This window comes from Scomber japonicus, chromosome 1, assembly GCF_027409825.1.
Source record: "Scomber japonicus isolate fScoJap1 chromosome 1, fScoJap1.pri, whole genome shotgun sequence".
In the NCBI taxonomy this organism is placed as follows: Eukaryota; Metazoa; Chordata; class Actinopteri; order Scombriformes; family Scombridae; genus Scomber; species Scomber japonicus.
In genome coordinates this window covers 13,796,153-13,814,312 of record NC_070578.1, presented here as the reverse complement: position 1 = coordinate 13,814,312, position 18,160 = coordinate 13,796,153, and the positions used below count along the sequence as shown (strand labels likewise).

General features: G+C 40.3%; 2 protein-coding genes across 3 annotated transcripts in view; one reads left to right on the top strand and one right to left on the bottom strand.

The window, feature by feature from the left end:
- Positions 1-199: 199 nt before the first annotated feature.
- Positions 200-5,712, top strand: ubl7b (ubiquitin-like 7b (bone marrow stromal cell-derived)). Its single transcript, XM_053337588.1, has 11 exons — positions 200-315; positions 816-990; positions 1,404-1,523; positions 2,100-2,185; positions 3,567-3,651; positions 3,763-3,820; positions 3,930-4,063; positions 4,562-4,611; positions 4,696-4,872; positions 5,015-5,128; positions 5,320-5,712. Exons 1-11 carry the CDS (start codon positions 313-315, stop codon positions 5,458-5,460), a joined length of 1,143 nt encoding a protein of 380 aa, XP_053193563.1. The 5' UTR covers positions 200-312; the 3' UTR covers positions 5,461-5,712.
- A 3,640-nt stretch (positions 5,713-9,352) lies between these two features.
- The window catches only part of zgc:158464 (uncharacterized protein LOC791139 homolog), a 91,696-nt gene continuing 82,888 nt past the window's right edge, over positions 9,353-18,160 (bottom strand). For both annotated transcript variants that reach the window (XM_053337247.1, XM_053337326.1), the window contains one exon: positions 9,353-12,844. In XM_053337247.1, coding sequence (XP_053193222.1) covers positions 12,658-12,844 — 187 coding nt within the window. In that variant the 3' untranslated portion in view covers positions 9,353-12,657. The remainder of the gene's footprint in view (positions 12,845-18,160) is intronic.

Sequence of the window (18,160 nt, the reverse complement as noted above, 5' to 3'; positions counted from 1 at the left end):
ATAAAAATGATAGATATTCGAAAAACAAAAGTAGCCATTGGCACAATATAGAGATTGATACGTCAGTGGTGTAACTGGAGCAGTTGTATGAATTGATGTAATTGTTTTTTTGTTTTTTTATATATAGGCCTATATAATTTGTCTTGAGGTGTGTGTGGGGGAGCTAAGGAGTGAATTTTTTGATTACCCACGGTACCATGGTGCAGTGAAGAGTACAGGAACGTAAAAGCTCTTTTGTTTGGACAATGCAAGTAAACGTCACGTACACCACGTGACTGTAGTCCAGGAAGTAAAACGAGTGTCAACAACAAAATGGTGAGTGTGCAGTTCTTTCATTTCATAAAGTTTGCGTTTTATCGTGGCTTGTATGTGTGTCATGCATTCTCCAAGTTACCGGAGTGTATGTAACTTGTTTCATCGAGTTTATTTTATCAAATCGAAACTGTGTCGTTGATAAACGCTCAGCAGCTAACGTTAGCCGAAGTTGAGCAGGTTTGCTAATAAAACATCGGTTATTTTCTGTCAAAATCACCCCCATGCTCATATAAACATGGTACATTAAGCTAACAATAATTTTTCTCATGAGTCCAGCTTCTAAAATGGGCATGCTGTTCGTCAAACGTTGATTTTGTGTAGCGTTTGTTAGTGTATACGTGTGTTCTTTCTATCTTCACACAACAGCATTGTGAAATTGAAACATTACACATCTATGATCTCTTCACGTTAGCCCACATTGATGATTACCGATCAGGTATAACGTTGTTATGGTCTATTCCACCATGTTAAGATTTGTGTTGTGTTTGTGTTTATTGCAGATGTCTTCTCCAGAATGGCACCTGTCTCTGAAGCTGGTGGATCAGTCAAAATCAATCTTTCACTTCCCAGAGATGATGCCTGGAGATGTTTCTCCTGGAGGATACAGAGTTGCTACTCTAAAACAACTTGTTGCAGCTCAGCTCCCAGACTCTGTCCCAGATCCAGAACTCATAGGTCTGTTATAGCTCTGGCATATATTAGAACAAATTGAAAGATCCCCTCCAGACATGGTTTAAAATGTATATAAAATGCACTACTTTCAATAATAATTAGTGTCTCATTATACATTGTTTTTTTTTTCAATTAGTTCAGTTATTTTAGTGACAACAGAGAAACTTTACACTTTCAGTAGATTAATGTGAAACAGCCTTGTAATGTCAAACTCTGCACATACATCATTCTGCACAATTATACTCAAATATCCAAATGTAGGAACAAGAAGAAAACATTTTTATGTGGCGATGATCTTTAAGTGTGTATTTCACTGTGCTCCACTGGCAAGAAGACTGTGTTTGTTGCTGTGTTAAATGTATGCATCATTGTTATTTGTCCTTAAAATCCTGTGCCTGTGTTCACCTTTTACACAGAGCTGGTCCACTGTGGGCGGAAACTTAAGGATGACCTGACACTGGATTCCTGTGGGATTCAACCGGGAGCTACCCTACACATACTCAAGAAGACTTGGCCAGACCCTGAGAGCAGTCCAGGTGTGTCTGTGTGTCATTTTAGCTTTGAAAATGTATTTAAAAATCCTCTACAGGCATGTATTAAGACATATAAAAATACTCTGATTGGAAATCCCATGTCAAAGTTCTTAAAGTGGGATTTCCTTCTTCTCCCTTCATTAACAGAATCTATGAATGTGCAGATATATTTCCTTTCAGTAGTTTAACTGGTGGACAGTGGATAGACAACATGTCTTCTACTTCACTGTTAAGTTCATTCTCAGTTTATGAGGCTTAAGTTTTCACATCACACATGTGTAAGTTGAATGTTGGACCTTGAATGGCTTCCAAACTGGCTGTGATGTCACAAAAAACATGCTTATAGGCCCACCAGTTAAAATCAGATTTTCTGTGATGAAAAATTTAAGCAGATGAATTTGAAAACAGCCTTGTAGTGTGAAGCTGCATGTATGTCATTCGGCACAGTGAAGCTCAAATATCCAACTGAAGTAACAAGAAGAAAAGGATGTTATGGTTTACTGATAATAAAACCAACACTTTGAATATGAACACATGCCTGCTTTTTTCTAATGTTTTAAAATGTTTTCCCCTTATCAGAACCTGTGAACAGAGCGACTGCAGCCAGAGAGTTCAGGGTGTTCCATGCAGCTCTTCACTCTCTAAACTCTACCTACAGAGACTCAGTGAGTAGAAGACACACAGTGGCAAGCACAACATTGCCCATGATAAAGACATCTTGAAATATATACTCCAAACACTGCAAATGATCATTTATTTGATCTACTTAGGTTTAGATTAATTGTAGATTAAATCAATAATGTATATGCTAATGTAATGCAACAAACTGTTTACTACAAAGTGCTATAATGTCAATCTGCTATGCGTCCCGGTAGTATGGTGCTTAATATGTTTCCCACACAATTGCAATGTCCTTAGTTCAATTCATCTTCTGGACTCTCCTCAAGTTACTTTTACAGCTGTTTTAGCATCTGCCTATTCCATCTACTGTTAATAAAATATTAAAGAAATAATCTTGAAAGAAAAATAACTATCCTCCATTATTTAGGAACCTTGCACATTTGCACTTGATGAGAATCCCAGAAAGTCTGATTCATTTAGCCAAAAAAAAAGACCAAAACGTCCCTTTGTTAAACTGCACACAGAGTCAAATGTTGATTAAGTTGTTCTCCACTGTGGAATGCAGGAATGTGTTAAGTGTTTCCACTACACTCATTTTTGAAAATAGAATGTTCTTGACCTGAGGACTGTTTTGCTCAAGTGATTGATTTTTCTCCAGTTATTTGTGTGCAGTTAACTGTGTTCATAGCAGTTTACATTTGATGGGATCATAGAAGCGTTTCAGGGCTAAGTGTGAACACAACCTTTGGCAGCCAGGAGTTGGTCAACGATTATCACCAACATGGCTTATCTATTATAGACTGATAGTTGTCCATGGCATTTAACCTACCAGGCAGAAAATGTTTTTAAATACCAGCATGTTGGCTTGATTGATAAAAGGCTAGTTGTGGAAGGAATAGGCAGTTTTGAACATTAACTGATATGAGTTACTTGTTATCTCGTTGTGATATTGTATGAACATCTGCACAAATAATCCTGAGATCCAACTTTTCAGCAGCTGATTGACTTTGTAATCATAACACAGCACAGTGTCAATCATCAACGGACTCCAGCATCTGTTAAGTGTTTTATTTGGTAACTGACACAGTAATGATACTGTAAAACTATTAGTACAATCAACCATAGGAATACACCAGATATTGTATCTGTCACTCACTGTTAAAATTTAGTTTGAGCTGCCATGTTGTGATTTGAAATGTGTTTGTCGAGTAATTTCAGGGATTGTCATAAATATACAGTAAACATGTCTATGGATAAAAAAGATAACATATTTTCAGTAATAATTGATTTAATGTTGTATATGCATGTTTAGTGGCTACCTTTCCTCCTCCAACTATTACTGCTCCAGCTGCTGTTAACGCTTCCACTGCTATTGCTGCTGCTATATTTACTAATAGTACTAACTGTCTTCTTCCCTTCATGCAGGTATATAAAATGCTGACAAACAAAGAGTCTCTGGATCAGATCATTGTGGCCACACCAGGGCTCAGGTCAGACCCAGTTGCCTTAGGTAAGACCTGTTGGACCGTGCTGAGTGTTTTTAAACATTATTATCCATCTCATTGAACCATGCAAATATGCAAATAGTAACATTTCCTCTAATATCACTCAATCTGTTCAGGTGTACTGCAAGACAAAGATCTCTTTGTGCAGTTCACAGACCCTAACATGCTGGACATGTGAGTGTGGCTTTCCTTTTGTTACTGTCTCTGATAGGACTGATAATATAATAAGCGAGTGCAAAGAGAAAATATTCGGAGGTCATCTACTTCTCTGTCTGTCTCATAGATTGATCAGCTCACATCCAGCCCTTGTCAATGCCATCATCCTGGTCCTCCACTCTGTGGCAGGCAGTATGCCCACTCAGTCCAGTGCCAGCTCCTCTCGCAACGTCTCTGCCAGTTCCTACAGCGATATGCCAGGTGAGCGGGAAGATAGCTTGGTACATGCAGGTATGAAATTATGGCAGGCAAGAGAGGATTGCTGATTTTGTAGCAGCTGAATTGAAGCAGTGTAATAGTTTGATTTTAAAAAATGTAACAGTTAGGAGTATGTTGAGGATGTGCCTGCAATTTTGAAGTAGTTCATACTTTTTTTTTAAAAGATATTTTTGGCACAGAAGCCTTTTGTTTAACAGTAGACAGACAGGAAACAAGAGAGAGAGGGGGATGTAACATGCAGCAAAGGACCTCCAGCCGGGATTCGAACTGGAGTCGCCTGCATATGTGGCATGAGCTCTAACCACTGGACCACCTGCGCGCGTAGTTCATACTTTTGAATCGTTGAGTCGTTTGCAAAAAAAGCTTTCATATAAATTGTATTTTTTTTTAGATCTTGAATGTCTGGCATTTTATTAGTCAGGTTTTGTTCTGTTGGCAGAACATGTACAAACAACTCTCATTTTGTTCTCTCTCTGGCAGGAGGCTTCATGTTTGAGGGCATGTCTGATGATGAGGAAGATTTCCAGTCGGTGAGTCAGTCTGCTTGATACTCAACATCAGTACAAATCATGTACAAGAAACCTGATGATTCTAAATGTATTTTTCTGTTACAGGGGAGCCCAGCAGGTCCTTCCAGCAGAGCAGGGGCCTCAGCAGGAATACGACCAGTGTCTCTGAGCCACAGTGGAGCAACGGGCCCTCGACCAATAACACAAAGCGAATTGGCAACAGCTCTGGCCCTAGCAAGCACCCCTGACAGCAGTGCGGTTACTCCAACGACAGCAAGCCAGGTGAGATTTATTTAAATCTTGAAAAAGGTACACAGACTACATAAGATATCACACATTAAAAACAAGTTCTCTGCCACACCACCTGGCTACAGACTACAGATCAATACACTGTCTTTTTTCTCCTCCATTATTATTAATGTAGGCGGACCCCTCTAGCGGTGTCGCTCCCATGCCAGCAGGGACCCCAGTCAGTAATGATCTCTTCAGCCAGGCACTACAGCAAGCTCTGCAAGCCACCAACATGTCTGCTCTACAGGTGGGGTTATATAAGCTTTGTAGATAGATGGGACATTTTCTATTTTGTGTGCCACAGCAGTAAAGTTGTTTATGCTGAGCCTAAGTGGTGCAGGAGTGAAAAGTACAAGCGCTTTAGATGCTGGTGACTCTAGGGGAGGGGGGGTTCTTTGGATTAAAGCGCATTCTTTAAATGTGTTTTTGTTTTTCCAGGGCCGCTGGCAGTCCCAGATGCAGCAACTCAGGGACATGGGGATCCAAGATGAGGAACTGATGCTGAGGGCGCTGCAGGCCACAGATGGTGACATCCAGGCTGCCCTCGAGCTCATTTTTGCTGGTGGCCCAGGACTCTAAGCCCATACCCCACGGACAGAGGCTTTTATAGAGAGAGGAGAGAGCAGGAGGAGCAGAAGGAAGCTTTTACAGGCTTCTTGGAAACTTTGTCATCCTGCTACCCAGTAATTATAAGAAAAATATGACTGTACACACCAGAGACTGCCTCAATGTCCTTGAAACATGCCGCCACATACAGTACAGTTTGAAGTGAGCTCCACGCAGTTTTTGTTATCGATGTGACTAGACTTGTAATAAATTTAATCATGCATATCTCATCAGCTCCTTGACTGTCTACCTTTCTATCAGATTAGTACCACTCACTGTAAACATTGCTTCAGTCCTTTTTGGTGTCAATCTACTAATCAGGGTAAGTTGGTAATTGACATGTTGATGTTGATTTTTGCTCTGATTCAGATTTTTCATATGTGTTTGCTTCTGCATTGTGCAAGCACATACAATCCTATAATTATTGGGTTGCATTATTAAAATGTGTACCTGACATAGTATTCTAAAAACCACACTGTAAATACATCGTCTCCCCAGTGCATGTAATTCCCTAATTTGTACACTAGATGGCAATGGAGTAGTTTATTTCCCAAACATGACTGATCATAATAGGCCAGTGTGGTAGACTTACTGCTTGTTCATCTGTGTTTTTCCCTCTCCTACATCTAAAATCATCCTTCTGAAACCCTCTGCTGAACATGTATTTGATAAAACGTGTTTTATTTGTTGTCGGAGACGGTAACATAAAACAGGAGAGATAAAGGTGACAGCTTTGTTAACATCCACTGAGATGTTTGTTGTGCTTGTTGGAGCATTGTTACCATTAGCTGAGCTCTCTTTTTTTCTCTCTCTCTCCCCCTCCCTCAGCCTTATAACAGGGAGCTACATTTGCTTTGTCTCGTAATCTCCCATCAGTGTATTTTAAGGGAGGACATATTGCACGTCCCCCTCTGCTACCTACCGTTCTCCATCTACAGTAATTGCCCTGCTTAGTTTTATTACTGCACCTGTGAATGTGACAGCTCAATCAGTGGATTGCCCTTTCATGAGCACAGCACCCAAACAGCGCTTTGTGTCCGTCTGTCTCCATTACCATTTTATACGCATGCACACCTGCGGGCAATTTCCACCTCCAACTGCCTCCAAGGGTATTTTAAAAATAAAGCATTTCTACTGAGCAGGCGGAAACGGTGTCATGGCTTCAACAAAACAATAGTGAATAAAAGTGTCATCGCCTTACTGGCAAATTAAAAAGGAACCTGTTGTGGTTGCCAGGATAAATTTGTGGAATTTGAAGCTAAGCAAAAATAATATAGCGTAATTCCACACTGATTTCAGATTTAGACTTGTGGGGTTTTTTAGTGCGTCACTTGCTACTAAGCTGTGAAATCAGATGTGACATTTGTGACAGCATATATACTTCAAAGTACATCATGTGTATTTACTGTTTTCTAGTTATGGTCTATCATTCCTAGCCTTGTAGCTGCAGCTCTCAAGATATTCTAAAAATTTTAGCATGTCAAATCACCATGTGAGTTGTCATGGAGACACTCTACGGTGTGAGAGATGCCATCACACACGGTGTAGAAGAGCTGTTATTACACACCGTATTTAGGTTCCCTTTTGTTGTCAAATGTCAGCACACTTCAAAGTAGTCTTGGTTATATGTTATCTCCAAGGACCTTGCCGAATATTATGGTCAGTCATCAAAATGTATGAGAAACTTCAACTGAAATTATAAGAATAAAGGTGACATGGTTTCTAAGATACAATACATGAGAAACAGGTGATTTTTAATGTTATTTGCTTTTATCATGGGGACTGTATTGTAAACCAACCACCTTTAGGGAATAGAAACAATGGAACATTTATTTGTTTGATCCTACCTACCACTTGAATATAGTCCCTCTTCATTGGACTTTGCCACAGTTATCATACTTCAAACTATGGTCACAGAGGTTTTGAATAGTTGTTAAGAGTCACACTATTTTTTTAAGTGGTTTGTTGGACTTTCTGTGTTGTCTCTAATGACAGCGGTGCATGAAAAAGCTGTTTTAATCAGGAACAGAAAATAGCATGAACTAGAGAGATGTCTTCCTAATGAATCAATCTCAGAGGTTTAAATCTGGCACAAATCAAACCGATTACTCCCACAGTGACCCCAAATTCAGGTAATAAGGGAGGTTTGCACCATGCTATTATGGGCATTATGTTAAGCCAATAGAAATCATCAATGCCAGACCTTTTCATATGGTGTAAAAGCTTCTCTAATCAAGCCTTCACAGACAACCGGAACAATAGCAACACTATTCTCTCCCAGCTGAAATCCTCAGACGTGCCAGATGAGGAGGAAAGGATAGAGTTGGTATAAAAGCCTCCATCCACTTTTGTCTTTGTGAAAGGAGGCTACTCACGTGTTATTAACATAAGGTCTGTTACCTGAGATTGCTTTCTGCCCAGCGTGACTGAGCAGAATATGAAATGAGCTTCTGATGGACACAAGGCCATTTTATCCCCTTGTGGCCCATTCATTGCTTTCAAGCCATGCTTTTATTCGTCGCCTTCTTTTTCAGCACTCTTTTTTTTATGTCCACAAAAGCTTCTTTGATGCATTTCATCCCAGGTGCTTTAACCCTTGATGGAGCTTCTCTGGAGCAAAGGGAGAGGCAAACACCGTGCAGAAACCACTGGGAGCTGGAATGGAAACTTGAAATAGCAACTTTGCTTCTTGTTTTGTCTGAAGTTGTTGGATTTGATTGAGTCAGGGGATATGTGAGAAATCAAAGGCTACATCTAAAACGGCGGCATATTCTAAAAAACTAATTCAATGCATGATGTCAAATGACCCGAGAGAATGTGGATTTTCTGCATTTCATTTCATCATCACCCTGCCTGCAGCACTCTTCTTGAATGGCTGCCAGTTGTGGACCAAAGTGCACTGTGTAAAACGTGTTTCTGCTGTCACAATGCAACAGTTTCAAAAGCGATTTTAGGGAAAGGGATTAGGGATTTTACTGTTAAAATTGCCTTCAACAGTGCTGTGCAGTGCTCTACTGAAGTCATCTCATTTACATGGCGCAGTAACAACCCAGAGGGTCTGATAGTTTGTAAGTATCATAATGATGTGTCTGGCTGAAAAATATCCACAATCACAATGCAGTCCACTCTGCCTAGTGTGTTTTTGTTTATGTCTATTAATAATGTCATCCAATTGGTATCCATCACTTTATCCATCATCATTTGTAAAATATACATTAATTATGCTGTATGTTTTTGTTTTTCTCCATTTAGCGCTCATTCGGCCAGATATTGTATTTATTCACTTGCAGACCTAATGAAACACAAAAACCTACTTCCCTAGTTAATTTTTTTTACAAGTGCCAGATGGGGCTAATTGCAGTCTATCAGAGAGAGTGACTAACTGTAGGAAACAGACCAACCACTAAAAAATTAACAATGCTTCTCTGTCTCTCAAATGTTGGTGAGCAAAAAAGTTATCTGGATCTGCGACAAATGCCAAGAGTCATACTGATTTACAATTTCTTAAATTTCTAGTGTAGGAAAAAATAGTGTATGTGCATAAAAGTCTGCTACTTTATTATCAAAGAAAAGATAGAGGTGTGTTTACTGGAAGCAGGCAATCTAATTGTAGGACACTAACTAGCAACCTTGATTTTGGCTTGCCTAGAGAGGCAGAAACATCAAGGAAATCCTACTGGGATGAACAAGAATGAAAAAAGAAATATTACAGAGCTGTGCTGCAAAGTGGATCAATAGAGAACAACAAGTGCTGGAGTACAGGCTTGATAATAGCTGCAGCATTCTGTCCTTGCCGCAAACAATGGCTGCTCTTCACCATTTACCCAAGAAGCTGACGTTAGTCATCAAAGCACCAGGTCACACATTTAACTCATAAACCCAATTTTATTTCGTTTTAAACTTGATGCCTCTATGTCCCCACACAATACATTCAGTATATACATTTGGCCATGAGGGACTGTACAGAGATATGTTATAGTAGTGCATACATACGTGGCACGAAAATGTACACAAAGGAAACTCATACATGCCACTTTACCACAGTAAAGTGATACACAAGATACACACGGGGCAAGTCAATGGCTGATGGCTGCTTACACCAGTACACACACACATACGCACCTGCATACACACATAAACACTGTTTTATGCATGCACAAATGTGTGTCCACTCACACATACACACACAAACACACTCACACGCACTTTAAGACACTTCTGAGGGAGGAGAAGGGCTCTTTCAGGTCAGAAATATACGAATGTGAAGAGTGTGTCTGCTGATTGCAGCAAATTCTTCCCTCTGTCAGAACACCCTCCCCTCTGTCTCTCCCTTATTCTTCCCCTCCATGTCTCCTGTTTTCCTTTTCTCCAAAGCTAAGGCCTCTATCTAGGCAGTGCGGCCATCATATGCAGGCTCTTTCCTATAGTAGAGTAATACTCATCAGCAGCAGTAACTAAATAAAGATCATCTACTGTCAACATTTGATCTCTTGAACATGGAACATTCGGAGCATAAAGGATACATCACACATATAGTTTATTTCATTTCTTCTTAGGATATCTTCTCTCAAGGAAATACATAGGTCCACTTCGACAACATACTGTCTCCTAATAAAGCTGCAGAGGTTGCCTCATCACGTGATCAGACACATGACATACTAATCTGATGACAGTGACATCTGCCTGCTCACTTACTACACCAACTAAATAAACATTTGCGTACATCCCACTTTCTCCAAACTACTTTTTACTTATCAAGTCATTCCGCGGATTACATATCTTCCAGGTGGACATTTTGTACCATCACATTTGTCATAAACATTTGGTGGAGGCACACACTCCAATCATTTTTCCCTTCAATGACTGCAGTTTAGGTTTGCATAGCACACAGTGGAGATATAGTCAAAGCCAAAACTGAGTTGACTTTGTTGATACAGTGGTCATGCTTGCTTAAGTCAGCCTCTAATTCTTAGTGTCAGTGATTCTCAGTTTGGACAAAGCCCCCAAAATTTCCATTTCACTTGGATTTGCTCATTAAACCACTTTACTTTTGTCATAAGACTGACAAGGATTTCCTCTGAAGAGCCGGTTTGATCATACAAGCATTAGGCACTCTCATTAGATTCAGTTCATAGTGTGGATACTGTTGGCTTGTATTTTGTGTAAATCAGCTGTTTCTTGCTGTAATTGGTCAGCAATACCTTGTGGGCTGCTCGACAGACATGCCTTTCCTATGAATTGCTAAAATCAGCTGTGGTTAATGAGTAAATGCAAGAGGAAATGAAAATAAGTGAGTCATAGGGCTAAATTCTAGTTCCATGAGTTCAGGAGAGAAAAACAAATCTCTGACAATCAAAGAGGTTCAAGCAAGGGCTGTCACCAGTTTGTACCAGCAGGGTAAAACACACACTGGAACTCAGAAAGTCGCATATGCATACCTACACCATACGCAAGAACATGTTGGACACATGCATACGTGCACTCTCTCGCATTCACACATGTATGCACATCTGGTAATAAAGAATAGATGATAGAGAGATTTAATGCTGAGGGAGTATGACAGGTTGAAGGTAGAAGGTAGGTGTTTTTTTTGTGGGGTTTTTTTCCGGTTTTAACAGGCTGCACTGTAATTGGTCCGGAGGAATTTGCAAATTGTCTCTCGCGAGAGGCTTGACAATCTCGTTGGTCAGGAGACGCCGTGACTGGAGTTCCGAAGCCAGGCCACCGAGGCAAACGTGCATTTAGCAGAACTTGATACAACGAAAAAGCAAAGCACCACAGTAAAAGAGGCTGATGTAGTCCCAAAAAACACGATCACATCGGCACAGAACGATGAGGGCGAGGGGGCCGACGGGCCATCACAAAGGAGTAACACATCAGTAATAATTACCCCAGAATAAATTACAGTCACAGAACAATCGTTAAAAGCAGAATTGGAAATCAGCTGATCTAGCGGACTGATTTGACCCATGCATTATAAGGCATTAACCAAACATTTGTTACTGACATCACACAGTATCATATTAGTGACTATACATACAGTTGCTGATCTGGAACATCTGCTTATCTTTTCATTTAAAAAAAATATTGGATTAACTGTATAAAAAAAAACATATCCCTAAACGAATGATGCATTTTTGAGGGAATTGGGAATGTCGAAGGAAGGGCAGATCGATGTCTGCAATCCCATTGTACCTATTGATCTGCAGATGGGTGAATGAAATTGATTTTCTGAGGTAGACAATGCAGGCATATTTCATTCTCCCGATGCAAAGCCATTTTAAGCAGGGGTAGCGGGGGTAATTTGGTCCATTTGGACAGGCTCTGGTCTCTAGCCTCAGCCAATTGTACTATGTCGAATGGGTTGACCCATCCATCATGCTCTCCTGCCTGTCTCACCACTATGGTACTTACACTGTCATTGGTGTGATACACCCACTCAGTGATGGATAGCAGACAGCATGCACTATGACAAGATAGAGAGATCAGTCTGCACAGCTCACAGGCCTGTTGTTTCCGAGCAGCTGGGGGCACACCATTCATACAAGGCCAGTTTATTCAACATCCTGGACACCGTATGGGGCCCATGTGGACAATATTCCTCAACATGCCTCATAAATGTCGCTTCGCTTACACGGCTCTTACAATCTTCAAGTCCCCTTGAAATACAATTACTTGTACAGTATCAACAGAGCCTAACCAAATGAGAGAAGTCAAACAAACTCCCACACAGTTGTCATGATGTGCACTCTTACGAAAACAGGTACAATATTTTATGATAAAAGATACATCCCAGTGACAAATGCTATGTTGTGTACCTTTCTTTGAGTGTTAAGTGCTAAGGGAAATATGTTCAAGAATCAGTGAAATGATGTTCCTCAGATAGTCAGTCTGTGATGTCATGAAGTGGGTGTCTGTCATAAATAAAATAAAATAAAATAACAAAGACTGCAACACTGAGTCTGTATGTAGGAGCTAGTATGCAGTAGGCCTTCAAAACAGGTCTGGAATCTGTCGGCCAGTGAGGTGAGTCAGAATCAGCAGTTTGGGATGCCACTGTTTATCTTCTCATGAGCCTGTAGGGCTCTGTTACGAAGGACAGGAACTGTGGGGCCACAGGGTGGCCCAGTGAGTGCTGCAGGGGCCGACACCTGCAGGTGACCCAGAGCACTATAGTGTCCTGATGGCTACAGGGTAGAGCAGGGACATGTGTTCGGCACCCTTGATTGGCAGCTTGCGGCTCGAGTAGAAGTGGATGATCTCGGGCACGCTGTCAAAAGGGCAGCTGTTCTGGCCTAGGATGTACTTGTTCTCCTTTGTCCGTGACAGCTTCATGTGCATGAAGCCTTGGCTGCTCCTGGGGACAGACAAAGACACAAAAGAGGGACAGAAAAAATGTTTAGCTCTACCAAAGAAAAACTCATTTAAAGAGAAACATAATAAGCTTGAGTAAACCACAACTTGACAGCTCCTCTCTCATTTACTCCCACAGTAGCACCTCCCTACAGTACGTGACAGTGTTCTGAATGCTGGATTACCTCTGATAACTTTGGAGCTGTCTGGGGACGACTAAAAGGCAGGTTGCTTAAGGTGCTGGGTTTCACACGCGGAGCATAAGGATAAGGCAAATGAACTCCCAGGATAAATCACTTAAGCTACAGCTATAAATGCACAGAAAATTAAAAGCTCCCTGTGTGTTTCTAGAAGCCTTTGATCAATACATTTTACATCTCACCAGTAATCTTCTGCTTTAGAACAGAAAATTACTTTTTTGGGAGTTGTTAAGTGATGCAACAGTATGCTTTAAAAAGGACCGGATACAAAACTAATGTTCCCTACAGCCTGCTGTAAATATAGTGTTTTGATCATTTGTCTTTACCAAATACATTAGCATAATAGCTTTTTCAAACTGCAGCTGATGCTTCTAGCAAGTTATGATTGCCTTATCCATAAACTACACACTCACTGGCTGCAAGTGGGCATTATGACTTGTCATCAACGTAATGTGCACCAGTTCACTCAACCTACTTTCTGTTATATGTTATTTCATTACTTTTCACTAATGTGAAATAAAACCAACGTTGCTGAAATGCAAAAAAAAAAAGGTAACAAATACAGAACTTTTTAATTACACTGGAAGACAGAAGAGGGAAGAGAAAAAAACAGCCTTTTTCATAAGCCTTTCAGTTGCATCAGGTAAGCCAGAGAGCTGCAGACCCCATTGACTTATGGGACCAGTCAGTGTTATCTGCACTTTACATTCTGTTTACGTCAAAGATGTTGTGGAAAAAGACTCTCGTGAGGACTGTGCATGCAGGATAAGTGTTTACAAGGTGTTTAGCAGGGGGGAGACATTATTTAATCTCTCAACAAAAAGATGATGTGGGAATAGCCTAAAGTATGTATAAATATAGCTACAGATAAAAGCAAACACTTCTGTTTGGTAAGATGCTGTGCAGCATCATGGTGGTCATGTCAAGTCACATTACTTCCTTGTTCTTTACCATAGTTGTCTGTCTATAACTCCTTATTAAATTGACAGTTAAAAACAAGTAAAACTAACAAAACTTATGTTTTTTAGGTCAGTGAATATATTTCCGCTGTAAATTTGTAAGTCTGCCCATTATCTGTGATGAACAGGAGCAAGCAACTGGGCTTTAGGCACCTTAAACATAACGCAAGTCCATTCTTTACTTATCTCATAATTGCATGTGTAAACCCCGCGGATGTGTTCTCCCCCTGATGCACAAAGAAAACGGCACAGAGATAACGCTGAAGAGTGGAAAAAAAGCTAAGAGTATACAGGGTTCAATTTAAGGACATCCATCAGAAATAGAAATATACTGTGTATTTCTTCCTGTGAGACTATTCTTTAATTCAATAGATGAGGCCAATCCTCATTTGTTCTGTGTTTGGCAGCTGATGGAGAATTGTTTAAATAGGTTATGTCAGTACTATCTTTTTTTTTTTTTTTTTTTTTTAACTACAGGAGCTTAGGTAGACAGCTGCAAGGCTTGCTGGGCTACAAAATTGAAGTAAACACAACTATCAGATTTCTTTACTTCTCTGCCTCCAGCTTCAATATTTTGAGCATGTCATTAACAAGTTAATCATGATTTGAGAAGAGCAGGACAAATTTCCCTTGCTACAGGTCTCCTGCAATCCTACTTTTATGTGAGCTGTGCCAGGAGAGCTCATTTTAAAGCATCTTCCCTGCAAAGTGCGTTTGATGAATCTTCATGCTGTGCCCTTGGAGACAGGCGTTAGGTTACACAGAGCCACACTTAAAAAGGCAAACACATCAATAGCATCATTTTTAGATTCCCAACTGATTTTCCAGTCAGTGTTCAGTGTTGCTTATCACGTTACAGTCCTGCTGAGACAGAAACCAGGACAACAGAGCAATAGAGCAGAGCCGTTGATAAAATGAATACGGGGCTATTTTGGAGGAGACAAGCCTTTGTGGTGTTATCATATCCCTGTGATTGTGGGCTCCTGTTGTCTAATCAGGATTAATCTCACTGGGGAGGTCTGCTGTCCTGTTTATTGAGGTTTATGACTTTGATTTGAACCCTGTTGTCCTGAGAGCAGGAACAGTCTGACAACAATCACTGCTTATCTCTACCTTCAAGATATTGAATTGCTCCATGAATTATGCTCTCAGTGTTATGAATCTATGGCATCAGAAATGGCAGACATAATCCGCCAAAAGATAATGATCCTTGGCAGATGTGATGACCTTTTCAAGCATTACTGGGCATCAGATATCCCATGGACCCATTATTTCATATGAGCACAAATTGAATGAGTCAACTTGGGGATGATCCTTACCAATCTGTCAGACATGATTGATGAACAAAAGAATATGGTTAATAGTGTAAAGCAGCCTGTAAAGTTTAAGAAACAAAATCTAGGTCTACTTGATAAATGAAATAGGAGGAAAAACTGCAACAAAGCAGAATATTTATGTCTTAACTATTGGCTTGGATAGGCTAAATAAGCTTAAAAAGCCAGAATCAATATTGTTTTTGTATTCTAGACAGCCATGTGTCTCATCTGTGCCACATAAAGGTCATCTGATCGTTTGTGTCTGAACATAATCAACAGAAACCAGAAAACCTTGAAGTGTTTTTGGAGTTACATTTGCAGATGCTTTTGAGTTTTGCTTTCAATTGGCTTTTTACTTCCCTCGAGCCTGTGCTCAGGCATCAAACAGATTTAGTTGGATGGATTTTCTTCATTCACGAACAATTTCTCTTTTGAGCCAGTGGAAACATGCTGTGTGAAGCTCTGTCATGGGGCGAGAAATAGGATGACACTAGGTTGTGAGAGACTTGTGAAAGATAGAAGTTGTTTTGTTTTTGTTTTATTAATCCAAAGAGAGAGAGACAGAGGGAAAAGAAGGAGCAGAAAAAAAGGGCATGACAGAAAATGCTTTCTGTCAAGCCAGAGGACTCTGGAGGCTGGAGGTCTCAGCTACGTTTGTCTTTATCAATAATGCAATACACATATGTGCCACTGCATGGCCTTATACATTTTTCAGCAACCTCAGACATGGAGGACCTTCACCTTGGGTTTCCACTCATTTTCAGTGGCAGCTGGGGAGTTGGGCTCGTGTGAGCCAGCTGAACTTAGAGTCACCTCTGCCTGTGGTGTGGTAGCACCTGTCATTCCCACCAATCAGTCCGCTGATTGTTCTCTAGGCTTTATGTGACTGACGCCAAAGGCACAAGATGTGATGTTCTGTGACACCCAGGAGCTGACTCACAAATATATATATGTTTATGTGTGAGACTGTCTGCACACAAAGAAGACAAAGCCCCAACAAACATTTTCTATGCTATTTTTTTCAGCATTTTTTATTTTCTTTTCTCCTAGAGGTGCTTTCCCTGTAAGCTATTCAGCTAGCAAAAACAGTAAATTGAGAAGAGTTTGCTACAGTATGTTACTATAATTTACAATTTATGAATAAAAGGGGTAGGGTTAGGGTTAAAACGGTATTAGGTTCAATAATCAATTGTTTAACTGTGTTAACCCTTGGAAGCTCCTATGTCTTTAACTTTGTCTCTTAATAATGGGGAAACATCAGCCTCCCCACAGCAGGTAGAACACCTACACTGGTTGAAAGTCCAAGCTGCAGTTCCCATTAAGCCACATAGATTTAACAACTCTGCTGCCCCTGAAGTAATGCAATATTCTCTGCATGATTTATTTCTTTTTTTTTTTTTACCTTACAAACAGCTATTACAGGTCCAACAAAAATGTTCCCATGACTCTCTTTTAGTTTTTCAAATCAGCCTTTCAGTTAAAGTAGCAGAAGATGGCCTGAATCCCTTCGGTACTTCCCTATCATCGGCTTTAATAGTGCAGCTCATTATTGAGAGTCAGCCGGACAGCTGTGGGATGTGAGTTAGTTTCCATGAATGTTAGTAAGCCCATTACTGAACCAGAAGCTTAAATTGTGTGATTTATTTTAAACCATACAACTGAATATTATGCTTCTTTTATAATTTCCTGGTTGAGTTCAATCTGTAAAATAAGTTTCACATGAAAGTGTCAGCATGTTTCTTCTAGTGCCTTCTAGTCTGCCTGCTTAAAAACTCCCTAAAGTTTTAAGGGGGGTACTTATTAGATTAGTACATTGAAGACATGGGTCAGGTCTTTATATTTACAAAGACAATTCTGTATTATACCCTCCCAATAAACATGCACTGCCTTTACTGAATTCATTTCATCATTTACCACAGAAAAAAAATCAAGCACTAGTTGTCACTTGAATAGAAGATGAAACTATGATTGTTAATTATGTGGTTGAATATAGGGCTATCTGTGTGTGTGTGTGTGTGTGTGTGTGTGTGTGTGTGTGTGTGTGTGTGTGTGTGTATTGGTCTTCTTTTGCATTTAGCAGATATTGATTATGGGTCTGTGAGTATTAAATAATGGATTCCCAGGCAGTCTGAATTTCAGTTTCATAGCCCGGCAGTTAGTAAGGCTTTTTGCCAGTCAGTAGGGCAGAGAAAGAAGCATCACATAAACATAAGCTGATGATCAGTCATTGAGCCGAGAAGTTAGACAGGCAGTGGGCTACAACAGCATGATGAGAACTGGAGCAGCAGTGAACAGCGTTATGTTTCCCTGCCAAGACATACAAGCCTCTAGCTATATGAGATCTGCTGTAATAACAAAGGCTAATCAATGTCTCTTAGCGTATTAGAGTTTCATCTCATCTCTGAAGGTCATCATGGGGCTGTGGAGATTTTTCGAAATGTCATATGGTTGAGTCTGCCCTCAAATGTAAAATGGACTTTACATAAAGTAAATGTGAAAAGACCACTTGTCAACTCGATACTAAGATTTCATAACTGATACTTTAAGACAAATTCACCAGCGTTGGTCTTGGCAAGTTTTAAGATGGCCACAAAATGGCTGGTTATATTTTTGAAATGGTTGCCATGGCACCTGGTCCTGACACCCAATAGTGAAAAATTATCAAACCAAACCCACCAAAGCCGCACTCTCCCCGTCAAAAGAATGGGATGTGACTGTGCCTGGGTCCTTCATGCTAGAGTAACCTCTACCAAATGTCAGACTAGACTAAACCAATCAGAGTGGCTCCTTTGAACCCTCTGCTGAATGCGGTAAGGATCTGGGGGTCGCTGATGAAGGGCAGCAG